At 45.4% G+C, this 27,320-nt stretch overlaps 1 protein-coding gene across 2 annotated transcripts; it reads left to right on the top strand.

The window, feature by feature from the left end:
• Positions 1 to 7: 7 nt before the first annotated feature.
• On the top strand, positions 8 to 27,052 carry LOC119032361 (SLIT-ROBO Rho GTPase-activating protein 1-like). Of its 2 annotated transcripts, none has more exons than XM_037121439.1 (23): positions 8 to 827; positions 9,332 to 9,527; positions 9,814 to 9,868; positions 9,963 to 10,070; positions 13,716 to 13,778; positions 14,466 to 14,663; positions 16,189 to 16,317; positions 16,411 to 16,632; positions 16,758 to 16,859; positions 18,563 to 18,760; positions 18,850 to 18,934; positions 19,020 to 19,047; positions 19,156 to 19,189; positions 19,854 to 19,914; positions 20,125 to 20,202; positions 20,282 to 20,416; positions 21,340 to 21,445; positions 22,032 to 22,256; positions 22,859 to 22,938; positions 23,343 to 23,523; positions 24,656 to 24,796; positions 25,502 to 25,844; positions 26,421 to 27,052. In XM_037121439.1, exons 1-23 carry the CDS (start codon positions 761 to 763, stop codon positions 26,880 to 26,882), a joined length of 3,297 nt encoding a protein of 1,098 aa, XP_036977334.1. In that variant the 5' UTR covers positions 8 to 760; the 3' UTR covers positions 26,883 to 27,052. The 2 variants fall into 2 exon arrangements, with proteins under 2 accessions (XP_036977334.1, XP_036977335.1); XM_037121440.1 differs by having other exon boundaries at positions 12 to 827; positions 24,656 to 24,787.
• Positions 27,053 to 27,320: the final 268 nt, after the last annotated feature.

Below are 27,320 nucleotides of genomic sequence, written 5' to 3'. Positions count from 1 at the left end.
GCTGCTCTGTCACTCACTGGTCACCTCAGCTGTCAATCACGCCTCTAAATCCCGCCCTCCTCCCCGGCGCGGACACACCCATTTCCTCACCGGCATCTCATCATCTGCTGGTGTTGGTATGATCTTCACGCGCCAGGGCAGCCTGGTCCAGTCTGCTGCGTGCGTTCGTGCATGTGTGTGTGTGTGCGTGGCTGCATGTGTGAAAGGTTACGGCGGGGTGAAGATAACATCAAACACCGACTCTCAGCGTGCTGTCTGCGCGTGTGTGTTCGCGTGCGCGCGTGTGTGTATGTGTGTGTGGTCCATCTGTACCTAGTGGGCGTGTGCCCGCTCCTCCCTCCCTCCCTCCCCTGCAGACCGGTGCGTGCATGCGCGCGGGTGTGATTGCATATCTGCACGAGAGGAACATCTGATTGTGCAGCTTTTTATTTGGTGCCTCTCAGGTTCGGGTGCTTCTTGCGGGTCCTCGCTGCGGTCACGAGTGTGTAAATCCTCTCTGAGTGTGCGTGGTATCCCCCCCCCCACCCCCCCTCCCTCTTCCTCTTCCTCCTCCTCCTCCTCCTCCTCCTCTTGCTCCTCAGCGTGGAGGTGCGGGGCCACTACTGGCTGTGTTGCTGCGGCACTGGATGGATCTAACTAGCATGTGTGCGGGTGAAGCCTCGGGCGGTGCACGCGGAGGGAAATAAAACAGGATTTTTTATTTTTTATTTTTTGTAACTGTCTTCTTCTTGTCACCTGATCGATAATCGATACCTCCATCATGTCAAACTCCAACAAAAGCAAGAAGGACAAAGAAATCCTCGCAGAGTACGAGAGCCAGGTGAAAGGTAAGAGCTTTACATCATCCACATCTTTTTTCACCTGCACACAATTTTTCTTGCAGCAGTCACACCCACCTTTTTCTCACCCCCACACGCGCGCGCGCACACACACACCTGTCTGCCAGCATGTTCGCCACTCGTGCCCGTGCACCGGATTCAGGGTGTGTGTGTGTGTGTGTTCACACCTCACCATGAGACGTCAGGATCTCTGGGTTCATCCTGAGTGCTGCATGGCGCCTGAGGTGTGTGTGTGTGTGTGTGTGTGTGTGTGTGTGTGTGTGTGTTCTGCAGAGCACCTTGATCTATTTAGTCTGTGTGTGTGTGTGTGTGTGAGCAGGTGGGTTGTACACTCAGACCTGAGGCGAGTGTGTCCTCGTCTGGGTGTCTTTCTATTGGTATTCCTCTGAGGCTGTGACTGCAGCAGTGTGTGTGTGTGTGTGTGTGTGTGTGCGTGCGTGTGTGTCCATCAGATCACCTGAGCAGTTAAACGATGCTAAACTGGATCCACACTTTAAAGGTGAGGAGGAGGGGGATAGTGGTTGGCATGACCGTGGGACAACCCCCCCTCTCTCCTCCTCTTCCTCCTCCTCCTCCTCCTCCTCCTCCTCCTTCGGGCGCCATGGTTACCACCATCCCTGCTATGTTCGGGGCGGTGACGGACACGTCAAATGACCTTTTAGTAAAAACCTACAACACGTGATTAGACACTCGTTGGAGCCGCCTCATCGTTGCACCTGGAGGCTCAAAATGTCCGACCTTTCCTCGTGTCACACCTGCAGATACCGTTAGAGCGCCACCTATGTCCTCCCGCCTCCTCCTCCCTCTTCCCCTCGCCACATGGCTCCTCACACTTCCACATTCACTTGTCACCTACGCCCACGCCATCGCCATCACCATCACCATCACCATCACCATCACCATCACTCTCGCCTGTCTCCTCTTGAGTACGAGGAGGAGGATGTGTGTGTTTGCTCCATTCAGAAAATCTCCTCCTCTTCCTCTCTCCTTCCCTGCACACAATCAATTGCAAGTTTGAGTGATTAAATTTAATGGAGAGCGTTACAGCCCCCATGTGAGGATGAGTGTGTGTCTTGTTTACACACACTCATCTCTGTTTGTGTGTGTGTGTGTGTGTGTGTGTGTGTGGCGTGCTGCCAACACACACCCAGGGATGCCCTGCATTGAAATGACCGCTCACATGAAGCCCCCCTGCTCCTCTTTTGCGGCTCCTATATGGATCTGCGTTGTAACTATGTGCTTTCCAAGTCTGCCTCCCTGCTCTGGCTCCTGATTGGTCGATGCCGGAGGGTGGTGGTGTGTAATGTATACACACACACACACACAACAGGAGGTGGCCGGCAGTTTTTCTCACGAGGGGGTGGGGTCGCACTCGCTGAGGTGAGGTGAGCCCGGTGGAAAGGTAGCGGGGAGAGTATGCACAGTGCTGACGATGCGTGTGTGTGTGTGTGTGTGTGTGTGTGTGTGTGTGTGTGCGCTCCATCACCTCCCTCCTTCTCCTCTGTCTGAATGAGATGAGGATCGTCTAAATGAGAAAATGCAAATGAAAAAAAGAGAGAAGAAGAAAAGAGCTCTGCAGGGGAGAGGAGAGATGAAGTGTTTCCTGCTGCATGCGGCGGTGGCGTTGGCGAGGGATGCTGCTCTGTTTTGTGTGTGTGTGTGTGTGTGTGCGTGCAGGTGATTAGTGACCTCACATCTGCATACCTGCAACACAATCAGAGTGGAAGAGGAGGATGATGAAGTGACTCCTCACTGAGGAAGATGTTCTGGAGGCCTGATGATCCAGCGCTTTACTCTGCTCCCCCCGTGTCCTTGGACCTGGTCGTCACGGTAACGGCCACCTGGGGAAAGCTGGCGTGAGAGCTTCCTGTTCCTGTGACATCACACAGACCACGTATATATGTATAAACACAAACACCTTCTCCATCGTTATTACAGAGCGCGTTTGAATGGATGAGATCGGAGTAATGAGTCATTCCAGAGGACGGTGAATGAATCAGTCACCGACCGTCTGAGACGAAACAAAAGGAAGGAAGGAAGTCAGAGATCTGAGAATAGACGACGCAAAACTAATGATTAGTTTCATCATCGATTCATTTGACAGTTTCCTTCTCGACTTGAGTGACGAACGGTCGATGAAAATGTCACAAAGCAGCGAAACGTGTTGATGAGAAGTTGGAGGTGACGTCTGCAAACATCTCGTTTTCCCCGACAGGTGAAAAATAAGTAAACTGTAGTCAGATGTTCAAACTGGTGATCAGTGATTATATTCATACAACCATTTTCCACGTGCCACAGTACGGCAACACTGAGGGGTCAAACTTCTTCTTATGTCTTTTTAAAATCACAATGGGCTCTGAGGTTGATGACTGTCAGCGATCTGTTGGTCCGATGTTAGTTCATGAGAGAAGCTAACGGTGAAAAATCAATCACCGTATTAAATCTTTGTCCTGCTCGCTTGAGGATTGATGGTAAATTCAGGAAAAGTCAACAACTGTGATTCACAGTTGAATCAGAGTCTTTTCTGCCCAGTTTTCAGCTTCTTAAATGTGAAGATTTGTTGCTTTTCTTTGTCATTTCTGACAGTAAACTAAGAGACGTCACCTCCTGCGTTTAACTGATTAATCGTGAACATGATCAGCAGATTAATCATTTCACATCTGAAATCATCTGAGTCTTCTTCTGCTTCATCTGTCCTGAAAACTGATCATTAAACTGGACGTCAGCTGTTCTCTCCTCGTCTGTTTGCTGCAACAATCAGTTGAAGATTAATTGGCAACCGTTTCGGTCATTTTTCAAGGACACGTGTCGAACATTTGCTTCTTAAATGTGAAGATTTGCATTTTTTTTTCTGTAGATTTCTGACGGTAAATGAAGAGTCTTCTTGTTTTGGATGGATGGTTGGACATCACTTTGGGCTCTAGGAGATGGTGATGAGCATTTTTCACCTTTCTTTTTAAATTAATCAACAATTGAATTAATCTGTAGTGGCAGTCCGACGTGTTAAATTAATCAAAATGCACCTGTTGTTGAAGCATCTTCAAAATTAGAGCTGCGGTCAATCAGCTGATTTGTTGCCGACTGTTTCAATAACCGATGAATCGTTCGGTTCCAGCTTCTTAACGTGAAGATTTGCTGCTTTTCTCTTGATTTCTGACAGCAGCTGAAGATTTTTTTTGGTTTTGGACAGTCGGTTTGGACAAAAGAAGCAGTTTGAAGACGTTGCTTAGAGGATTTTTCAGACTTTTTTGACGTTTTATAGCCTCAACAGTTGATTGATTGATTATTCATGAATATAACACTGACAGTCCATCGCTGTTTGTGATGAGGTAACGCAGACATTTCCCTTTGTCGTCATGTTTTAGTCTTCTTGCATTCTGTGGAGAAAAAGCTAATTATAGTCTTAAATCGACCACGTTTGAGGCAACAAAATGGAGATGTTATCTTTCAGACGGCAGGTTTTACTTGAGTTTAAATCTTTGTGTTGCTCAACATACAGCGCGAAGATTATCGGATGATTTGAGAGTCGGAGAGTGTTTGTAGACGCACAAAGATAACGAGCTCAGACTCTTTAAAGAGGAAAGTCTAGACACCCGTCGTTTCAGGGTGATTATCACTTCCAGGGTTTTTTTTTTTCGCATCATAATCATTTTTTCTTTCACACTTTAAATGTTTTGTTGTTTCGCAGCAACACACTTTTGGGATTTGTTCCAGTTTGTTATAGGCAGACCTGAGCCGTAATCCCACTAATGTGTGGAGCAACTGAGGCGATTGAAACAAATCTCATTTAACTTCCTCACGACTCCGTAGCGAGATATGAAAATTCAGCAAAATGTGAGAACGTTTAAGCTGAAATCTGACGGACGTGCACCCACCTCGTCTTCCTTGCAGGTGTCATACTTTCACCCTAGACTGTGTGGACCATCCCGCTATAAACTGAGCTCTCAGATCGAATCAGTCCGGAGATTTTGTGTTTTGTCTGTCTGCAGACGTTTCCCCTCGCAGTGCTGACTGTAGCTCCTCTGATCAAAGAGGCTGAGTCTTGTCTTTGGGGGGGTTTCTCTAAGAGGAAGCGTTTCAGACTTCAAAAGGTAAAAAGTGCGTCGGAGATCCTCCTTTCACGTTCACTCGACTGTGATCCAAGACGACCAGGTTCACTGATACAATCTCGCCTCCTCGGTGGCTGAATCCGCCTCCTTTTTCTTCTTCGTCTGACACAGACGGACACAAACTCCTCTGCAACGGTTATTTTAATCATCAGTGAATCACAGGCAGTTAATCTGATTGTTAAGTGATTATTTGATTGATCATAAACTGGCAGAAAAAAAGGGAAAATGAAAATCAGAACATAATAACGCAGTGTTTCCCACACGTAGACTTCCGTAATTGATTAACTAGCTGACAGGGGTAACGGTGTCAAATTATTCATGTTCTGCATTTGAGGAATTTCTTTTACTGATAGTTTCCTGCCTCAATCAATCAGTTATCATCAATTATTGATCATATATAAAATGTGTTGGACGTTTCATTGAGCCCATATTGAAGCTACTGGAAGGCAGAAATGTCATAATATCAGTTTGCATAGAAGGTCTATTAATATTTGTCATGTTAAGAAAATACTTTAATTTGACATTCTCTCAGTATTTTGTATTTTATTTTGAAATATTTGATAAGCAAGTACTTGTGACTTGTAACAGGATACTTTTTTAAATGTATTTTTGCCCATTTGATGTCAACAATGACTAATCATTAACATCCCGACTAACAATGGAGGCGTGCTTTGCACTAAATGCTAACGCCTGCATGTTTATCATCATGTTCATTAACAATTAGCATGCTAATCTTTGCTAATTAGCGCTAGAAGTACAGCTGGGACTGTAGGAGGAATTCGACGCCAGAGGCAAAGTCAGAGACGCACCAAAGTCGCTGCCACTCATCACCAGGAAGTCTCGAATCTCTGAACATGAATTCATGTCAGTCTGTCGGATAGCTGTTGAGATATTTTCCATCGGGAGTCTTGCGGCGCCGCTCTGCTCTCTGATAGACGTTTATGTAAAGAGTCTCACGTCACTTTGTCGGCAGTAAAGTTTTGCATTTACAGCCTTTGATGTGGCGTCTGTCCCTACGGCAAGCATGAGAGGGATTTGTTGGAAAATCAACAGGAGTCTGCAGCAGCACAGAGCTCCGACAGCTAGTTGGTTTTATTCCACAAAATAAGATTAAACACAAATACATCACCTCTCTGAAGAGTTTGGTTTGTGAACTGTTGCAGGTGAAATACTGAACGTTTGGGGAAAAGGACACAACAGTTAAGTTAAAGTTAAATATACAGCAGTTTAACAAAATGAAACCAATGAATTACGTATATAGAGAAGTTCACTGAAGTCTGCTTTCTGTAATAAGCATAGAACAATTCACAAAACTCAATATTAAAACACTAAATATTCACCTTCTGACAGCAGACTACAGGAACCTGTTAATCTTCTTAAAACTGATTTAAAACAGAGACAAAGTTTTTCATATCTTCTTAAATGTGAATATTTTCTGGTCTCTACTTTCAGCTTTGGTAATATTTTTGGGTCGAGGTAAAAACAAGACATTTGAGGACGTCATCTTGGGCTTTAAGACCACTTGCTAAGCCCCTCCCCCAAGTTGTGATTATCCAATCACAGCTTAGCAACGGTAACTACGGACTATGGACGGGAAAACAGACAAAGACAGGAAGTGGAGAGTAAAACGTGACGCAAGAAAAGAAAAGCTACAAAATAAAAGCTGAAATAAAAACCTAGGATCATGACGGTGTGTGTGTGAGGTAAACAAACGAATTTTGATGAAGCCAGACAGAGTCAGGCTAGCTGTCCATTCTTGATGCTAAGCTAAGCTAACTGGCTGAAGACACGAGTCTAGGTCTTTCATCACGACTCACAGCGAAAAACCGAATAAGCGCTGCAATAAGTTTTTAACAATATCCGAGCATGAAGCATCAGTTGTGTATCTATGATTACTCGCAGCTCATCAGAGGCTCAACACCAATTTAGAGGAGTGATTAAACCGCCGACCACCGGGACCACCGGCCAATCAGAGCCGAGCATTCCTGCGCCCCGGGGGTAAAATGTGTTACCGCCGCGGGGACGCGGAGCAGACGTTCATTTCTATGAAAGTGTTGCAGCTTAACACGCGCTCGGTGTGTGAGAGCAACGTGAGATGGCAGCCATTTTAAATTAGTAAGCTAACAACAGCAACGCCGCGATCAATATCTACACACACACACACACACACGTACAGTGACACAGAGAGTTTATAGACTTGTGGGGACCAAAGGCCACAGCAGTGTTTCTCTATAGAGATCTATGAAGCATGTCTGGTGTGTGTGTGTGCGTGTGTGTGTGCGTGCGTGTGTGTGTGTGTGTGCGTGTGTGTCGATGCGGCAGATTCGAGCTCTTGTCTTCACCTTCCTCATCACATGGTTCACACACAGTGTGTGGTTGCCAAGACAACAGGTAGTGGAGTGGATAGGGTCCCCCGGGGATTGGTTTGTGTCTGTGTGTGTGTGTGTGTGTGTGTGTGTGTGTGTGTGTGTGTGTGTGTGTGTGTGTGTGCGTGTGTGTGTGTGTGAGGTGGGGTTATCATTGTGTATTCTGTAGCCGCTCTCTCTTCCCTCCTGCTGCAGATAGATCCAGCTCTGAAACAGCACGACCAGCGAAGCGTGCAGCCAGGCAGGCATTACCATGCTGACTGTAGGACTGACTGATAGTGTGTGTGTGTGTGTGTGTGTGTGTGTGTGTGTGTGTGTGTGTGTGTGTGTGTGCATGTAGGGATTGTTTGTGTGTGCAGGTTTTTCTCTGCGGTCAGAGGATGTCAGTCAAGGTGACTCCTCTGAGAAAAATGGAGAGTGTTCTTCATCAGTAATTATAAAGGATTAAAGAGCCGGAGAGAGAGAGAGAGAGAGTGGTGGTGGTGGAGGGAGGAAGAGGAGGAAAAGAGGAGGGGCGGAGCACAACAATCACCTGATTAGTTAATCGACTGAAAATTAAACAATTTAAATGAAGCTGTTCATTATTTTATGAGGTAAACAGAGTGAAGAAGAAGAAGAAGAAGCTTCTCTCTGTCAACTGAGTATCTTTGGTTTTAGATTCTTAAGGAGAGAAAATAAGCAGTCTGAAAATGTCACTTTGGGTTTTAAAGAAGATGAGATTCATATTTTCCGCTGTTTTATTTCAAATTTAGCAAAGTCACACACTCAGTTAGTCCACCAATTAGATCCAGACTGAAATATCTCCACACGCGTTTGATGGATTGCCGTGAGAATTGTCTCAGACCTTCATGTTGTTCTCAGACTGAATTTTTAATCACAAAAACTGGACTGACGGTAACAAAATGATGCCCCTTTATCAAGTGTGCACAGATAAGACTTCCGGATGGGTGCTGCCATTATCGTGTGGCGTCCTCTTCTTCCTGATGTCGGTGTAGATGGATTTGCCGGAGCTTAATTTGGAGTTTTTACAGCGTTCTGTTGCACATTTCCAAGCAGGAGGTCGTGAACATTCGAGTTTTGAGTTCAGCGCCGGCTCTCGTCGTCAGAGAGCCGCATAGCTGTCAACTCCTGAAGAAGCTCCGGACTAATCAGACTCTCTGATAGATCAAGAGGGTGTGGTAATTATGAAATACGCTGTCAGCCAATCAGATCGTAGATTGGCCTTGTAGCTCTGAAACAGCTGAGCTCAGTCATGACATCAGCAGCGTTTACACCGAACGCTGAAGTCGTAGAGGAGTTCACGTCTCACAGGACCGGTGAGGCAGATTTACAACTGACCCGTCTAATGTGTGTGTGTGTTTGTGTGTGTGTGTGTGTGTGTGTGTGTGTGTTTAGCCTGTAGCCTCCTGGAGTCATTAGCGGCTGATTTAATGAAGGTAAACACACTCTGACGCAGCGCTCCTCCAAATCAGAGGCTGCAGATTCATCAACATGTGTCCTGCTGCCTCCAGATGTCTGCAGAGATTTAATCAGCTGAAGAAGAAACTTTTGAACCGTCATTCTGTTGTTGCTGCTCCAAATATTAATATTAATTATGTGGCGGCGATGTTGTTTTGAGACGTCTATTCCCAGCACAAACTATGATCGTGAACTATTTGTGTTAAAGCACCAACATGTGTGTTTGTGCTGCCTCGTCTGACTGAACCTCCCACCTGAGCCAGAGAGAATCTCAAGGTCAGGAAAACACCAAACTGTCGGCGCGCTGCTCGTGTTGGTTTTGTTGTGCCGCCACGAAAATAGAGCCTGTGGTGCCGAAGAACGAGATGAATGAAGTATGCAAAAAGCGCTGATAGATGATCTGCCATCTTTGTGGAGGTGCAGCGAAAGATTAATAGATGTCACGACTCTGCCTTCCAGAAATATTCCAGTTATTCTGCTGCCACGGTTCAACAAATTGCCAAAGTGTCTAATTTACAACGTACATCCATTTTGTGTGTGTGTGTGTGTGTTTGTGTAGATGTGCGGGCCCAGTTGGTGGAGCAGCAGCGATGTCTGGAGCAGCAGACCGAGATGCGAGTCCAGCTGCTCCAGGACCTGCAGGACTTCTTCAGGAAGAAGTCCGAGATCGAGACGGAGTATTCCCGGAACCTGGAGAAGCTCGCCGAGAGGTTCATGGCCAAAACACGCAGCACGAAAGACCATCAGCAATACAAGTAAGTCTGCGGTCCTGAACAGCTGAAGTACCTGCAGACTCGTTTTAAAACGGAAAAACAACCAATGTGACATAAAATGGCTCCTTACAGCTCGTCCAGTGTCGCGTGAGTCTCTAGAAGCCATGAGGAAACTCATAAAATGACATTAAAGACGTTATTTTCACCTTCTGTGCTCCCTGTGAAGATTTAAACTTTAAAAAGGGTTTTTTTTGTGAGGAATTGATAATAACCTCCTTTACAAAAGAGTTACTGATAACACGAGCCGGATCTCTTCTCTCTCCTCCAGAAAAGATCAGAACCTGCTCTCTCCAGTCAACTGCTGGTACCTGCTGCTAAACCAGGTGCGGTTACATTAAACCTTTTATTAACACAAAATGCGAAATCAGGAAACCGGAGATGATCCTCCACCTTCCTCCCTCTCGTTCTCTCCTCCAGGTGAGGAGGGAGAGTAAGGACCACGCCACCCTCAGCGACCTCTACCTGAACAACGTCATCTCCCGCCTCACGCACATCAGCGAGGACTCGGCCCGCCTGCTGAAGAGGGTGAGCTCAGATATCTTCTTCTTCTTTTGTTCCACTAATAATCTCCCGCTGGTAAAAAATCCCCAACAAATGCAGCAGAAGCAACATATCTGTGAGTTGTAGTTAAAGATTTACGTCTTCAGCTCGGAGTGGAGAGCGACACCTGAAAATACAAACGGTTTCTCTTGTTGTAAACTCGATTAATGAGAACATTTCCTCGGCCTCCTGCTTCGGTCTTGATTTATGTGACCGTGCATGTGGCGCTTTGAGACAACGACTACTTGTTCATTTAATTATGGATCATTATGCTGTTTATTTCCTCTTGTTTTGATCTATAACCTGCCAGAGAGATGCTCGTCACTATTGCCTCAAACGTGAGGTGATGAAATCAAATCACTAGTTTATCTAAGAGAAAAATATATTGATTTATTATTAAGTAAAATGCTATAAAGCAACAAATCCTCACACAGACTGGAGCTGATGACTTTTGTGTTGGAAATAATGATTATTTATTATCAAAAGAGTTAAAGATTAATTTTCTGTTTATCTCAAGGATTAAATGTTGAGCTCGTAGGTTGCCAGATTGTGTGATTTTCCATCACTTTTTATGTAATTGGGCAATTATTAATATTAATCAAACTGGGTTGTGATCATTTTGGATATGTTTTGTACAACTTGAGATGCTTGAGAAGTTTGGAGATATTCAAATAAACTGACCTCTTCTCTCCTCTCGGTATCAGAACGCCGACATCGAGGTCGATGCTAATAAGAAGCTAACATGACTGAAACGTCTCCACCACTAAGAGTCTTACTGCACAATTACTATCCAGGTTTTCTATAAACTGATCAGTGTACAAGTTGTAAAGTCAGAGTTAGAACAGTGTGGGACTAAAGTGGCCTGTAAAGACGGACTAGTGAGTAGATGAGTCTCCGTGTTGCTGTGAGGACGTTTAATGTCCCCGACAACCTCTGTAGTCTCATTCAGACACTTGTTAGCAACCGCTAACTGTTGTTAGCACATGAAGAGCTTCACAGTTAAACTGTGGGACATTAATGATGGATAAAACATGTATATATATTTTAAAGATCTTATTTCAAGAATTTAACCAAAAACTGATTCAAACTCACAGACTTTGAGACGAGGGAATCGGATGTGCTAACATGCTAACACGCTAACTGATTTCTGGGCTATCCTTTACCCTTTTTAGCGGCTGTTTCCTGCATCCAGCGCCATTTTGTTTTGTAGTTGTGTCAGTAAAAACTCTAGAAATGTGATCCTTAATCTGCCGTTGAAGAAAATAAGCTTTTGAGGGCTCAATCCTCCAAAAAAACGCCAGCAAAGAAGCCGTTTTTCTGCGTGAAGAGAACTTTTTTCATTTAATATTTGAAGCTCATTTTCCTGCTTCTCCTTGTCGTGAGGTATTTGTGCACCCTGGTATGTCATACTTTCCTCCACCGCTTATAAAACTCCACCTCAGCACCGACTGAAAACATAATTCCCTCCTCTGATCTCTGATGAATCTCTGCAGCAGCTCTGTGATTAAATATTCATGATTTAAGACTCATTTTATTCCAACACAAATCACACATGTAAAGGAAATTGGAGGATTTATTAGATTTTTGCTTTTCGCCCCTTTTTCCCTGCACAGCCGGTCTTCTGCATGCTTCACTTCACAATCTATTACCGGTGACTGCGACAGATTTAGAGGCCGACACACGGAGGGGAGGAGGAGGAGGACGGGTCGGACCGGAACATTTATATAGATTTACAGTAAAAAGTTTGGTTTTATAGGCAGTAAAACTTCACCTTAAAGAGGTTTTATCACAGAGGTCACATGATCTGCTGCGTCAGACGCTTTTATGTCCTCAGAGGAAGAAGAGCTGCAGGCCGACCGCTCCGACAGAACCAGTCCAGAACCCTCAGAATCCTCCCTAATGTGCTCATTTTTAATTTTCAGCTGTGTATGTAGGCATGTTAGTGATGGAAATACTTTAAAAAGCACAGGTACCAGAGTATTGTAATGCAGTACTTGAGTAAATATACTTAGTGACATAAATCAAGTAAAAAATACAATATTTCTGTCTGAAAGTAGAAGAAACAAATGGAAATAATCAAGAACAAGATCATAAAATTGTACTTAAATGCAGTATTTGAGTAAATGTACTTACTTTCCATCACTGCTCTTAAATAAAAGTGGTGAAGTAAAATGTATAATATTTCTTTCTGAGATTCAGTAAAGAAGACGCAGAAAATGAAAATACTCAAAAAAAGTATAAATATCTCCAGTATTTTATTGCAGTACATAAATATATTTAGTTACATTCCATCACATCTTTAAAATGATTGTAGTGAAGTAAAAGTACAATAATTATTTTTGAAATTCAGTGAAGAAGTAATATAAAGTACAAGTAATTCAAATTAAGCTCTTAAGTGCAGTAACTGAGTAAATGTACTTAGTTACATTCCATCACGTCTTTACAATGAATGTAGTGAAGTTAAAGTAAAATATTTCTGTCTGACATCCAGAGAAGTAAAAGTATAAAGAGAGATTAAATGAAAATACTCTAACAAAGCTCAGATAACTGGAGGATTTTGGTGCAGTAACTGAGTAAATGTACTCCGGGAGCTTCCGTGTGTGTGCAGACTTCAGGGCTTGTTCATATTTCACGGCTTCTTTAAGCACCAGAGTTGATTCTAATGAAAAGTAAAGTCAGAGTTCCCCTGAGCTCCGTCAGGCCGCCTCCGACTTTAACAAATTAAACACACACACACACGCGCGCGCGCGCTCGCTCCTCGCCGTCTCCATCTTTAGCTCGCCGTCTTCATTATTAATCTCTCCTCCGGCTCGTCTTTTATTCATGCTAACTAAAGTGCAGCAGCCGCCGGCAGCTATAAGCAGAAAGACCTCCATCACGTCTCGCAGAGAGTCGCGCTGAAGAGGGACGCCGGGGAGGAGACGGACGGCTCGGTGGCCATGACAACGCTGACAGCCCCGTGGCCATGGCGACCGGCTCAGCTGATCCTTTTCCTCAGCGGGCGCTATGGGAACCGGATTCATCCATCGTGGGATTCCTCAGTCATTTAGCATAATGTAATATTAATGCAGCCACACAAACTGCAGGCTGTGTTTAATGCAGGAGACGGATCGAGCTCGGCGCCGGTTCAGTTGTGGATTCATTTGTTTGTGCCCGGACGTTAATTTATCTGATGGACGCACGGCGAACAGAAGGCAGCGAAGGAAGAAAGTCTGCAGGACACTGAAGGAGAAACTTCTCCGTCCAGGAGGCAAGACGACTCGACCGGACAGGAAATCTGAAAATAAGTTCAGGCTGAAATGAAAAAAATCTGTGAGGCGTTCAGAGGTTCAAAACTGCTGGAAGACGCTTGTTGTTAGGTGAAATTAGTCGAGATCAGACTGTTACAGCTCGATAATAAATGAAACACACTGAATATTAGCACAAATAATCTTAAAGGAACAGTCGTTACCTCCTCACCACCATGACGAGAGGAAGTCAGGTGACCACAAAACATTTCTGTAAAAATAAAGTTCAAGTAAAGAATCGCAAGTCTGGCGGAACGTTAACTCAGAAACATCTGAAATTGATGTACGACTATGTGAACGTGTGTATTCATATATTCTTCTTCTTCTTCTTCGTCTCTTTCAGAGTAAGGAGATCATCTTTCAGCTTCAGGAGGACCTCATGAAGCTTCTGAACGAGCTTTACACCGTAAGTGGAGCAAACTCCAAAAAAAAATGCCTTAGGAAGAAAACTATGGCTTAGGAAAACCTTTCTGTCGTTCCCTCTGACCATCAGATTTCTTTCTGTGATCAGTGATTTGATTTTAAACAATCCACTTTGTTTAGTTTGGTCAGATTTATTTGGAGGATAACACAAAAGTAAAACATTCAGACTTTATTTTTCAGGACAGATAACAGGAGTGACTGACTAGTTTTAAAAGTAATCTCACAGCCCCGAGACAAGGCGGATAAATCACGTTGAATATAATTAAAGTACATTTTCTTCGTGCATAATGAATTAGACAGTGTAACAACACACAAACTGGGCCAGTGAAGGAGTCAGCGAGGCGTATTTTCATATCCAGGGAGAAGTTCTTCGCTGCCTCACATTCAGAGACGGTTTTATTATCTCGGGCTGTCAGGAAACATCGGCTTCACGTCTGACATTATTTCCAGCTCTGCAAAGAGCCTTAAAGCAGGAAGTTTTCTGATTTCGTCTGTCTCATGTTAACGGTTTATATGAAGTCAGAGTGCTCATCTTAAAAGCTTCCTGTCCAAACGCTGAACATCAGATTAGAGCAGACTTGATAACCTTGAGGAGTAAAAAACATTCGGCCGCTGCAGTCTGATTTTTTTTTTGGGTCCATTTGTGTGATTATGGGCTGCTGTCTCCTAGGTGATGAAGACATATCATATGTACCACGTGGAGACGATCAGCGCGGAGACAAAGCTGCGGGAGGCGGAGCGTCAGGAGGGTCGCGTGAAGGGCGTGACGGGGACGAGCGGAGGCGGGGAGCCCGTGTTCGGACTGCGGATAGAAGAACGCCATCAGAGACGCAACGCCGCCCGCAAGATGGAGAAGATGAGGGAGAAGGTACGACTTTGTCCTTCCTGCTGAGAAGCCAAGAGAAGGTGCAAAGATAGAGAAACAACCTGTCCTTTCCTCTCAGGTGTCATCTAAAATCACAAAGATACTGTATGAGGGACATTTTTGCCCAAAATCGCACCTTTTCTCAGAGTCATGACCCAGTCAGATCTGAACACACAGACATGACACACATATTTTTAGATTCAGCGTTGATTACACTTCCAAATAATATCATTACATCAGATCTGCATCTGGACTAAATGTCTGTAAATCTGTTTTGAATCCATAGACAAAAAGATGCTTCAGAACTTGCCTTAGAATCTCCACATTTTTAAGTTTTCCTCAGTATAAAACTAATCCGGTGATGACGGTCCAAATAATCATGGCCACGCTACTAACTGGAACAGCTGACAGATAATTCGGCTTACTTTTAATGCCGCTGATGTGCCAAAATGTAAACAAATATAGGTTAAAGGCTTTAAACGTAGATTTTCTCAGTTCAGTCTGAGGAGCGGGGCTGAGTTTGGCGACTGTCGAAGGTGTTCGTCTCCTCTGAGTCACAACTCTGACAAATATGAACACACAGACATGATACACATATTTTTAGTTTCTCTATGACTTGTACCTACTCAGAATATTATTATCTGATATGCATTGCAAAGAAAACATCCATGCATCTGATTTCGAATGGTGGAAAAAAAGACGCTTCAGAGCTTGCCTTAGAATCTTCACATTTTTAAGTTTTTGTTCAGTATCAAAGTAATCCAATGATAATAGTCTGCATATCAGCGAGTACATTGTAAACAGGAAGGGCTGATAGTTAAATCGGCGTACTTTTAATGTGCCAACATGGAAACAATATAGGCGTAAAATGGCAGTATCCACATTTAACGAGCTGCAATGGGTTCTTACTCTTCAATGGCTTAAATTGTTGAAACAACCTACACGTATGTTGGTTTGTTCCTTCATCCATTTTCACACAAAAGTCAGATTACACACTGAGCTGTAACCACAAGCTGCTCGTCAAGGAAAAATCTCAGTGATCCACTTTAAAGTCTGAAGATGATGCTCCGGATCAGATTTAAATTATAGGACAGAAGCAAGTTCACGGAAAAAACTGTTAATTGCAGGTGTAATTATGGGATTAAAATCACTGACTGAATCAGATCATGTCAAAAAAAATAAATCCAGTGTGAGTAAAGCTTGAGTCTTATTTCTTCATATTACATGTCATCATCTGCTCTTAAAGGTACATGTGACTGTTTCTTACTGATTTTTAGTAGAGGAACTATTTTGTAAATGATCTTAATAAACTTCTCTTATGATAGTTTCTACCTGACGCTCTGGAAACTGGATAGCTGTTTCACAGATGGGTGATTAAAACGCGACAGACTCGTGACTGTATAAAATGGAAATTCGGGAGCGTCCTTCTCTTTAATGAGCTTGTGGAGGCGTATGTATGGATTCTGGGTACCGGCCAACAATCTAACGGGTGTTTTCTTCATCTCGTGTGTGTTTGTTTCTTCATTAGAGGAAGGCAAAGTACTCAGAGAACAAACTGAAGACTCTTAAAGCCAGGAATGAGTATCTGTTGACTCTGGAGGCCACCAACGCCTCCGTCTTCAAGTACTACATCCACGACCTGCCCGACATCATAGACGTGAGTCTGCTGAACGTTTCCGGCACAGATTATTTTAAAAAAACTGTCTGAAAGCTGTGAAAACGTGAAACTCTTCCTCCATCTTTGTCTCAGTGCTGTGACCTAGGGTACCACTCCAGTCTGAGCCGGGCTCTGAGGACCTACCTATCAGCCGAACTGAGCCTTGAAGCCTCCAGGAGGGCGGGTCTGGAGGTGCTGGAGGGGGCCGTGGAGGGCCTGGACCCCGCCCGAGACAGGCAGCGTCTGCTGGGCCTCTACCCCACCGCCTTCTGCCCCCCACAGCGCTTCGGATTCCAGGCCCACATGGGCGACGCAGTCAGTACACCGACCAGATGTTTAAAATAATATGATCATTCATTGCACATGATCACAGGTATGGCGTGTGGTTTCTCTGGACAGCGATGTTCTGATGGTTCTGATCTTGTTCCACTTCCTGTCAGGTGACCCAGATTGCCTCGCAGCCGCAGCTCCAGGCCGAGCTCACCCTCCGCCTCACGCAGCTCCAGACCCGCCTGGCGTCCCTGAAGATCGAGAACGAAGAGGTCAGAGTGGGAGCTTAAAGAAAATGCAAAACATATGAGATGCTGCTGAAACAACGCGGCCTGCTGAGCACAAACACCAAAATAAAAGTCAAAACACAGACAGGAGAGCCGTCTTTTCAACGTTCACTATTGAGTGAATGTGTTCACTGTCAGAACTTGCCTTAGAATTTTCACATTTTTAAGTTTTTTTCAGTATTAAAGTAATCCAGTGATAACAGTCTGCACATCAATGAATACACTGTAAACAGGAAGGGCTGATAGTTAATTCAGCATACTTTTAATGTGCCAACATGGAAACAGTACAGGGTTAAAGTGACAGTGTCTATGCATTTGCTGGTTCACGTGTTCACTGTGTGTTCAGTGACTGCTGCTGAAAACACACCATTTCCTGTTAGGCTGCTTCACAATAAAAGCTTTAATCGATGTCTTTTATCATGAAGAAGTTACAGGAAATGATTTGTAGCTGAATCAGCGGAGCCACTTCGTCAGCACTGCAGGGATTGAGACAAGAGTGTCATTGTTTTAAGACACACCTTCAGGCAGGTAGATCAGGTGTGGTGGAAAAGCAGCATAAGACATCATCAGTGAGCGCTGAGAAGACGTAGATCCTCCTGACTGTCAGCTAACACATTTCACTGCAGCTCAAAGCTTCATGGATCACCAGTCAGGGATGAATCATCGTTTCAGGGGCGGAGTTTCATTTTACATGTCATTCAATGAAGTGAGCGTTCAAGCACAACCGGCCCTGTTTTACGCATGCAAAGTGTGTTTCTGCTTACAGCGAGGATGATGAGTGTAAAGGTGTGTTTTATTTGTACATGATAATCAGGGAGTGTGTGTGTGTGTGTGTGTGTGTGTGTGTGTAAGCTGCTGAGACGTGCAGACGCAGCTCATTAATCCGGACTCCTTCAGCATTTTTATGCCCTTCAGGGCGAGTTAACAGCTGCCCTCTGCGCTCACAACGCTCCCGTCTGCTCCGCGACAACAGCGAGGACGCCGCCGCCGGACTGCAGCGCCGGGTCGCCGTCACATGGCGCGTGTTTATTTATAACAGACCACATCTGCCACATTATCACCCCATTAGAGCAGCATAAATTACCACGACACTGTGGAAAGTTTGTAACTGTCAGGAAAAAAAAAAAACATTTTAATTTAGTAAATCGGTGAGATTTTTTATTTTTTTTGGGACACTGTTGTGGAGATTATGAAATATCTGACAGGGAGAGCTGGTGCAGCTACATTAATGGTCTTGTGGGGAAAAATCCAGACAGATTCTGTTTGGTCCAGATGTTGATGTTTTCAGAAAATTAGAATAGAGGGATGTGGGAGGTCGGTCACAGCTCGATACACCGACCAGGGTGACTGATCGTTATTTACAGTCATTTACAACAACCTGAGATCGTTCTGACAACATATTAAAGGTCAAAGCAGCAAGGAGATGAAAAAAGAGAGCAATCCCCCAGACTCCCTTATAAAAACGCCCGATTTTGTGAGTTGTTGAGTTTGGAGAAATTTTATAAACTTTGTGAAGTGCTGTTTTTGACTAAATCTTAATTTTTGGGGCCTTCTTGTAAACTCGGCATTCGTCTTAAGAGTTTTAAGAGGTGCATTTCAGTTCCCTTGTCACGAAGTTGGCGTGTTTTTGATGAAAGCCGACACACATCCCAATTTGAAAGTCAACGTTTCTTGTCTCCCACGTCCAGGTGAAGAAGACCTGGGGCGCCACCCTGACCACCCTGCAGGACATGACGGTGCTGGACGACTACGACGTCTCCCAGAGCTTCACCCACAGCCCGTCCTCCGAGTCGGTCAAGTCCAGCGTGTCGGACGGATACTTGAACAAGCCGAGCCTGGCCAAGAGACGGGCCAACCAGCAGGAGACGGAGCTCTTCTACTTCACTGTGAGGGAGCAGCGCGGGCTCACGCTCAGATTTAAAGACACGAGATACACGGTGAACTCAACTTCTGTCTTTTTTGTTTTGATCCTCAGAAATTCCGCGAGTATCTTGAGGGCAGTAATCTCATTTCCAAACTGCAGGCCAAACATGACATACTGAAGAAAGCCTTAGCTGAAGGTAAGACTGTCAAAATAAACTCTGTCTCTCATTCGTCTTCGTCTCTTGCACCTCTGACTCTCTCCTCCTCCTCCTGTTCTTGCAGGATATAAAGCCGAGCTGTTGACCACCAGGTATTATTATTATTTCATATTTCCTCCTCATGTTAATAATCGCTTCACTTCCCACCACTTCAAGTTTGAGACACTCCTCTTACGCTCTCCTCTCTCTGCTCGTTACAGTCGTGGGCGGAAGAACTCCCATAGCAAGCACCAGGTACAGTTTCACCTCCGACAGGCTTTTACACTCCAGCTACAGTCTCTGAGATTCAGATCAGAGGAGGCAGGATACCATTTTATCCAAGCTGCCTTCAATCTTTCCTGTCGGAGTGACAAGTTTTATCTACTTTCTTACGTTTTTTTGCTCCAGGATTTTCCTCTCAGGCGCCGTCAGAATACTTCAGACTCTTCTAAATGTTTTACGAGTCTAAAAAAAAAGAGCAAACGTTTGAATCTGCATTCATTCAGTCTATTGTTTTATATCCTTAAAGATGCTAAAAATGATCAAATATCACATGTACAGTACAATAATGATGTGTGAGGTCTCAGAGCATTTTTGTTTGTTTTATGAATTGGATTAGTTTCTTTGAGGAGCGTTATAAGAATTCAAATCTGTGGAATTTGTTAAAGGGACAGTTCAGCCCCAAATCAGAGAGTTTTCCTGTTACCTGCCGAGCTATTTATCCATGTAGATACGTTTTAGAGACGTCTATCTAGATGGATACACAGCACGACAGGTAAGAAGGTAAGAAATGTGTATGTGAACTGTCAGAAGTCAGAAGCTTCTGAGACTCAAATATTGTGTCAAGAATCAGAACCAGGAGCTGCTACAAACTGAAAATAACCAAAGCTCATGTTGTATTTAATGTCTGTGCTTGTAGGATTCAACCAAAGCCATACCCCTGCTTGTGGAGAGCTGCATCCGCTACATCAACCTACATGGTGAGTGTCACTGATCAGGTCCGATCGGCTGTTATTGATGAGATATATGTGGCGCTACTTATCGATGTCTGCATGGATTAAAAAGTCTTACAAAGCGTTGAGTTTAGCTTCCTCATATGAAACATGTAGAAGGTATTAAATGTCACAAAGTAAAGACAGAAGTTGTAAAGATTTCCTCCTGCTTCTGCTTCACACACTCGTTTGTTTCAGGTCTTCAACATCAAGGTATATTCCGGGTGTCGGGGTCGCAGGTGGAGGTCAACGACATCAAGAACTCCTTCGAGAGAGGTGAGAATGTCAGCTGAGCGACGGCGTCAGGTGCGTCAGGTGTGTCAGGATGCGGCTGAACTCCCCGTTTGTGTTTCAGGTAACGACCCGCTGATCGACGAGGAGAGCAACCACGACATCAACTCTGTGGCCGGCGTGTTGAAGCTCTACTTCAGAGGTTTGGAGAACCCGCTGTTTCCAAAGGAACGCTTCAATGACCTCATCTCCTGCGTCCGTGAGTGACACCGTCTGTTAACCGCTGATGTGAAACAACGTATACGCCCTTTAATAGCGCGGCGTCAGTTTGGGGCTAACTGTTAGCTCACTCCGGCTCAGAGTTTCTCAGTTTTCTGTCTGTTGTTTTAGTTATTTTCCTCTTTCATTTTGTTTGTTTTTTAAGCTCCATTTCATTCAATAAAAAGATGCTGAAGAGGGAAAATAAAGCTCTGTTAGCACGGTGGCTAACGCTATAAGTGCAGATTTGCACCGTTTGTCCGTTTGTATCCTCGACTCCTCTCTTAGAACCGAACACAAAACATTCCTCTCATGTGTCACAGCTTTTACACCAACAATCCTGCAGCACAGCTAACAAGCTACAATAGGAAAAAACATAATAAACCTCCATGAATCTGCTTAGAACCTCCGGAGAGGAGACTCTTCAGAACTTGCCTTAGAATTGTCTTGTTTTTAGAGTTTCTTTAATATGAAACTAATTCACTGTTAGTTAACTGAAAGTCAGAGAATACGCTGCTAACAGGAACTGCTAACGGCTAATTCGGCATACTTTTAATGATGCTAATGATTTGCCTGGAATAGATAAATTGCATTATTAATATCTCAGTTACAGTTTCAGCCCATCAGTCAGTCTGGATCAGTATAATAATCCACTAAACGCGCTCGAGTTAGTGACCAAGTGACCACTTTTACTATTAAATGTTGAGTTTTCTGACTGAAACGTTGTCAAAAATCACCTCATCACTTGCCGTAGCGCTCAAGATTGAATCTTCAGCCCATCAGTTCACTTTCCTTCTCAGTTTCTTCGTCTTTGTCTCTCTTAATTGCCTCTTTGTCTTTCTGAAACTCATCCTCTCTGCAGCAGCAGCAGATTTGTTCGTCCGTCTGTCTGCGTTTGTTCTGATTGTGCATTTCTTACCGCAGGAATCGAGAACATGTACGAGCGAGCGCAGTGCATCCGCAAGATCCTGCTGGGCGTCCCGAGGGCGACGCTGGTGGTGATGCGTTACCTGTTCGCCTTCCTCAACCAGTGAGTGAATCCACTCACAGTGATAATGATAATCGCTCCCATTTTCTTTCCGTTTTCCCAGAGTTGCTCCTCTCGTCCCGCGTGGTTTCAAACCTCTCTGGTAGTGAAGGAGGTTAGAAGTGCACACTCACAGCACGGAGCTCGTTTTACCTCCGCAGCCTCTCAAATAAATATAGAATGAGAGAGCGGCGCGGGATGGAGAGGTGTGATGTGCAGGTGTGATCTACAAGCTGAATGTATTAATGTGATTATTGGCAGGCCTGTGAAGTGCGTTCAGCTTCAGTGGTATTAAACCAGGAGCTTCACTGTCACGGAGAGTAAAAATATTTCTGTTTCGATCAGTATTTTGTGTCCAGGTCGTGTGAAAACTGGTGACAACATCCTTGAAAAAATAGAAATAGAGACTGAGTGTGGAAAAAAGAAACGAAATCATCAGTATTTTATTTAAAAAAAAACACACACACATTTTAAGCAATTATTTTTTTTGGAAAACACAAATTAGACCACCACATGATGAGCTATGGGGTTAAAATTGGCAGGAAATGGGATAAATTGCTTTAAATGAATCTGTTTTCCTCTCGCACAGCCTCTCCCAGTACAGCGATGAGAACATGATGGATGCTGGGAACTTGGCCATCGTGTTCGGCCCGACCCTCCTGCCCACGCCGGACGCTCTGGACCAGGTGGCCTGTCAGGCGCACGTGAATGAGGTCATCAAAACGGTCATCCTGAACCACGACAACATCTTCCCCGACACCAAGGAGCTGCCCGGGCCCGTTTATGAGAAGTGTATGACAGGAGACCAGTACTGGTGAGAGTGACGGCCGTCATAATGAGTTATTCATCAGTCGCTAATCAGATTCATCTTGTTTTTAATATCCTGGTGTTACTACGATTCTTCTGCGTCACCTGTTTCCACCTTTCATCAAGATTAACCGTCTGAATCCTCACGTATCATTCAGCGTGACTTCATGAGAATATCGTTATCTCTCATGTTCATCACAAATAAATGAGACGCTGCAGAACTTGCCTTAGAAAAATCACATTTTTAAGTTGTTGTCAGGATCAAAGTGACAGTTGTGTGAAAGTCCACAGGTCCACCAAACAGGAAGTGCTAACGGCTAGTTCGGCTCACTTTTAATGGCTTTAAACATGAAACATCAGCGCCGGCCCGCTGTGAACATTACTGCTGGTGTAACCTTTCACCTGATGAGGTGCCGCTCTCTCCCTGTGTGTTTCTGTTATAAACTAAACTCTTGACATTATTCGCCGCGCTGTTGCGTGAAGCGTCCTCAGACTGTGATGAGCTCTCGTCTCCATCTGTACGAGCGTCCTGCTCTTCTTTGTTCCCGTCGCTGAATGGACGGCACGTTGACGCCTCTCTCTCTCTCTCCTCTTCTTCTCTTCCCGCAGCGAGAGTCCGTTCAGCGAGCCGGGAGCGTTGGAGGAGGCCGAGCCCGACGGCGGCACCGAGACCCAGACCAGCGACGAGGGTACGCACGACCCCTGACCTTCACACACACACACACACACACACACACACACACACACACACCGCCCACGCTCACCGCCCCTCTGTGTCCTGCTGGAGAAGGGTTGCTACGGCAACAGCAGCCATGGAGACATCTCCTCCTCCTGCTCCCTCCTCCCTCCTTTTTTCCCTTCTCCGCTCCCCGTCCTCCTCCCTCATCTCTCCCTCCATCTGAATTAATAGGAAAAAAGACCGGCTTTTAATGCTCCTGTCTGATTGGTCGAGCGGTGGGAGGAACAAAGCGGCAGAGACAGCTGATTGACAAGTTCAGGTTCACCTCTATATCCACGTCTGGCTCTTATCTTCATCCCCCCCCTCCTCTCCTCCTCCTCCTCCTCCTCTGTTGTCTGTCTGTCTCTCTGGCAGAGGGGGAGGCTGTGGAGGCGGTGGCGAGGTTCGACTATGTGGGCCGGTCGGGCCGCGAGCTCTCCTTCAAGAAGGGAGCGTCCCTGCAGCTCTTCCAGCGAGCGTCACATGACTGGTGGGAGGGGCGTCTCAACGGCAACCACGGCCTGGTGCCTCACCAGTACATCGTGGTGAAGGACAGGCGAGTGATCACACACCTTTAATCCATACCTTCTGATCACAATGTGTCATGTATTTTTATTACTGTCAACAAATCACATGAAAAATCTTTTTTTTTTTAAAAACAGCAAAATAATCAATTATTTCTGAAATGTTATCTTCTTTTTTCAAATTATTATAACATTTTCCTAATTTTCCAGTTTATTATTAGTAAAACTGAAGGTTAAACAAAAACTAGATAGAACAGACAATACAAATTAATAAAATACATTAAAAACTGATTACGGTTCTTTAAGGTTCTAAGTTCTAATATAATTCGAATTTGATAATTGCAAAACTAGCAAATATTTATGTTGATCTGAGGTGTTTCTCAGTCTAGCAGTCCAGGAAGATATTTTGACATTGAGTTTTAGTCAAAAATGTTTATTTTTTTCATGTAAAATCTCTAAAATCCATTAAAAATGAGTCTGACCTGGTTGTCAAGTGTAAAAATATCTAAAATATAATTCTTAAATTTCATTTTTGTCGAGTCGGAAAAGAGGGAATAACTGCTGTTCGCTTTCCTCCAGAAGTTTAAACTCAAAATGAACGTTATGGCAGAGTTAAAGGTGCTCTTGTCTCTTAAAAGCCTCTACGGCCCAAACTGTGGTTCTGTTCGCTTCGTTGATCACAAAATTTCCTACAGATTTGATAATAAATGATAAATGATGTGTGTGGAGAGAGAATTGTGGGATCTGAATCAAGATGCTGATGTAGATGTTTTCCCCGCTGCTCTCTGGCTTCTGTAACATACGTCCGTTATAAAAACATAAACTTCGATTACTCGTAAACAATAAATTTTAATACATTCACGTATTGTAGTTAATCGTCTGTCACCTGTTATTGTCACAGCAGCATTAAACAAGCTGATCACACGAGTTCTTGTTCTAATTGGCCCGTTTGATCCGTGGACAGCTGCAGCGATGGATTCAGGAGGATTTGCGCTCACTGGATCGCCTCCTTGTTTATTAGCAGACTTACTGGACTGAGCGAGTCGCTAACCACAAGCTATTGATCGGTTAATTGATGATTGGTGTGTTGTGTTAGTCCAGCTCTCCTGTCTCCGGCCTGATTTGTCCTGATGGAGAGTGTGTGCTGTCTGTCGTTGTGTTCAGGGCCGACGTCATGTCGGATACGGTCAGTCAGAAGGCGGACAGCGACGGAGGAAGCAGCAGCACCGACGACAAGAGGTCCAGGAGCGAACTGAGCTCCCCCACCGACATCAGACCCCCTGAGACCTACAACAGGTCTGTCATGTAAGATGCCTTCCATTATCACCACAGAACAGATTGTTTCAGTATTTCAAAACTCATCCCACAGCTTCTTCTCTCGCCTCTAAAAATACCTGAGAATTTCATCAGGCTGTCATCGCAGCTGTCTCTCATGTGACTCCGTCTGCAGACACCTCGCGCTTCCATTCTCAGTCATTCCCAAAAAAACAAGTCTGAGATGGAAATCCAAGTTCAGTGAGCGGATTCAGAGAAGAAACATGTGGTGGAGGAAGTTCTCAGATACTTTACTGAAGTAAATGTAAAAGAACAACAACGTGAACACACGTTACACATAGTAAAAGTCCTGAAAACTTGACTTACATTCTGTTTGTATGTCAGCATAGAAAACAAAACACTTTGAGTTTATATGGGAGAAAAATGTATATTTTCCTAAATTAAAGTGGTAATGACAGTTAAGAGGTAAATTAAAGAGAAAATGCGCATATTTACTATAAAAAATCAAGTATTGTAATACAGTTTGTAATTTCTCACTCAATCAAAACAGACAAAGATGTGAAGTTAGCATGCTAACCAGTTAGCCTCCCCTCCTCCCAGTCTGAAGCTCCTGAAAGACGTACAGATGTTCGAAATCTTCCTCCACTTCATCTTTCTGCTGCTTCTTTAGCAGCCTGATCGTCCTTCACTCCAGAATCATTGATGAGTTGATGTGTTTGTACTTCCTGTCGACAGCCACAGGAGGAAGCGAACTGAAGGTTTGTTCCGTCGCCCTCTCGGCCGCTCCAACGACAGCCATTGCCACGGGAACGGAGGCGTGATGGAGCGCAGCTCCCCGCCGGTGACGGGTCACTTCAGCCCCCGGGAGCTGCTGCTGGGGCGGGGTCAGGGTTTGACTCCGCCTCTTGACAGCCCGGAGCGCCGGCGCCGCTCTGCTGCCGCGGTGACCATGACGGTGAGCCGGCATGATTCACTGCGGAGGCCGGAGGACACGCCCATCCGGCGCTCGAGCAGCGGGCAGCACGGCTTCAGTGACTCCCATCGTTCCAGAGGCCTGGACCCCGACACACTGGCACAGGTACACACACGCACACACACACAGGTACACACACACACACACACACACACACACACACACACACACACACACACACTTCTCTCCTCATGGACTCCTTCTCTCCTCGTCTCCTTCCCTCCTCCTTCTCTCCTTGTCTCTCTCCCTCCTCCTTCTCTCCTTGTCTCTCTCCCTCCTCCCTCTCTCCTCGTCTCTCTCCCTCCTCCCTCTCTCCTCGTCTCTCTCCCTCCTCCCTCTCTCCTCGTCTCTCTCCCTCCTCCTTCTCTCCTCGTCTCTCTCCCTCCTCCTTCTCTCCTCGTCTCTCCTCATGGACTCCTTCTCTCCTCATCTCTCCTCATGGACTCCTTCTCTCCTCGTCTCCCTCCCTCCTCCTTCTCTCCTCGTCTCTCTCCCTCCTCCTTCTCTCCTCGTCTCCCTCCCTCCTCCTTCTCTCCTCGTCTCTCTCCCTCCTCCTTCTCTCCTCGTCTCCCTCCCTCCTCCTTCTCTCCTCGTCTCCCTCCCTCCTCCTTCTCTCCTCGTCTCTCTCCCTCCTCCCTCTCTCCTCGTCTCTCCTCATGGACTCCTTCTCTCCTCCTGCAGGACATCGAGGAGACGGTGACGGTGGCTCTGGGGGAGCTGAGGCAGCTGGAGCGTCAGGGCTGCCGGCCGGCACCAGACGTGGTTCTGGACACTCTGGAGCAGGTGAAGAACGGGCCCATCACCACCTGCTCCTCCGAGTCTCCCAGCCCCCACAGCACCCCCAGCACCCCGGGCACACCTGGAACACCCGGGACCCCCGGTACTCCCGGTACACCCGGCACTCCCGGCACCCCGAGTCCTCTCAGTCCTCTGAGCCCCATCAGCCCGCTGCCCGGACCTCCGCCTGGACCTCCCAGACCGTCCAACCCTTCCCCCGACACTCTGGGCTCCTTCAAGCCCGTGGCAGCCGCCCGCATCGGGGCTCCGCTGCGACCCCCGGCCCTGAGGCCCAAACCGATGGTCCCACCTAAGAGCAGCACTCCACCTCTTCCCCCACCGCTGGACAAATCCTGCACCATGTGAGCCAAACCAGGCCGACAGAAGGCCAAATCAGGCCGACCCGGGCCAAAAATGGGCCAGAAGAGGAGATCAGGGTACTGCTTAATGTTTATAATCAACATGAGGGTAGAAACGGTAGGAAAGAGAAAAAGGTTTTAATGTAGTAATAAACTCTAATATATGACATGACCTATGATATGATATGCCATGATATTTATGTGTTGTCAGGTTGGTGTGTACTCTCTTGGTGTGTAGGAGTTTACTTTCTCCATGTATCGAAGCATTTATCAAAGGTTAGCTAAAAGAACTGCTGATAAAGAGACACAGGAACATAGAGCAGAGCATCCTGTCCTGTATATGAGACGTGGGGAGTGTAGTTCAGCTCCAGTGAAAAATGTAGTTCCAGTGACGTGAATGTTGGCTGTACCGTCATGACGACCGGCCTGCGTCGCCCACGAGGCT

Source organism: Acanthopagrus latus, chromosome 14, assembly GCF_904848185.1.
Source record: "Acanthopagrus latus isolate v.2019 chromosome 14, fAcaLat1.1, whole genome shotgun sequence".
NCBI lineage: Eukaryota > Metazoa > Chordata > Actinopteri > Spariformes > Sparidae > Acanthopagrus > Acanthopagrus latus.
The sequence above is the reverse complement of the archived record's forward strand: the minus strand, read 5'-3'. Positions and strand labels throughout refer to the sequence as shown.

Bases quoted from the DNA above. Each gene is read 5' to 3' on its own strand.
- LOC119032361 (XM_037121439.1), top strand. From the start codon at position 761: ATGTCAAACTCCAACAAAAGCAAGAAGGACAAAGAAATCCTCGCAGAG. The intron at 18,935-19,019 runs GTAAGACTGTCA...CTGTTCTTGCAG, and splicing joins GAAGAAAGCCTTAGCTGAAG to GATATAAAGCCGAGCTGTTG. The intron at 22,257-22,858 runs GTGAGAGTGACG...CTCTTCCCGCAG, and splicing joins ATGACAGGAGACCAGTACTG to CGAGAGTCCGTTCAGCGAGC.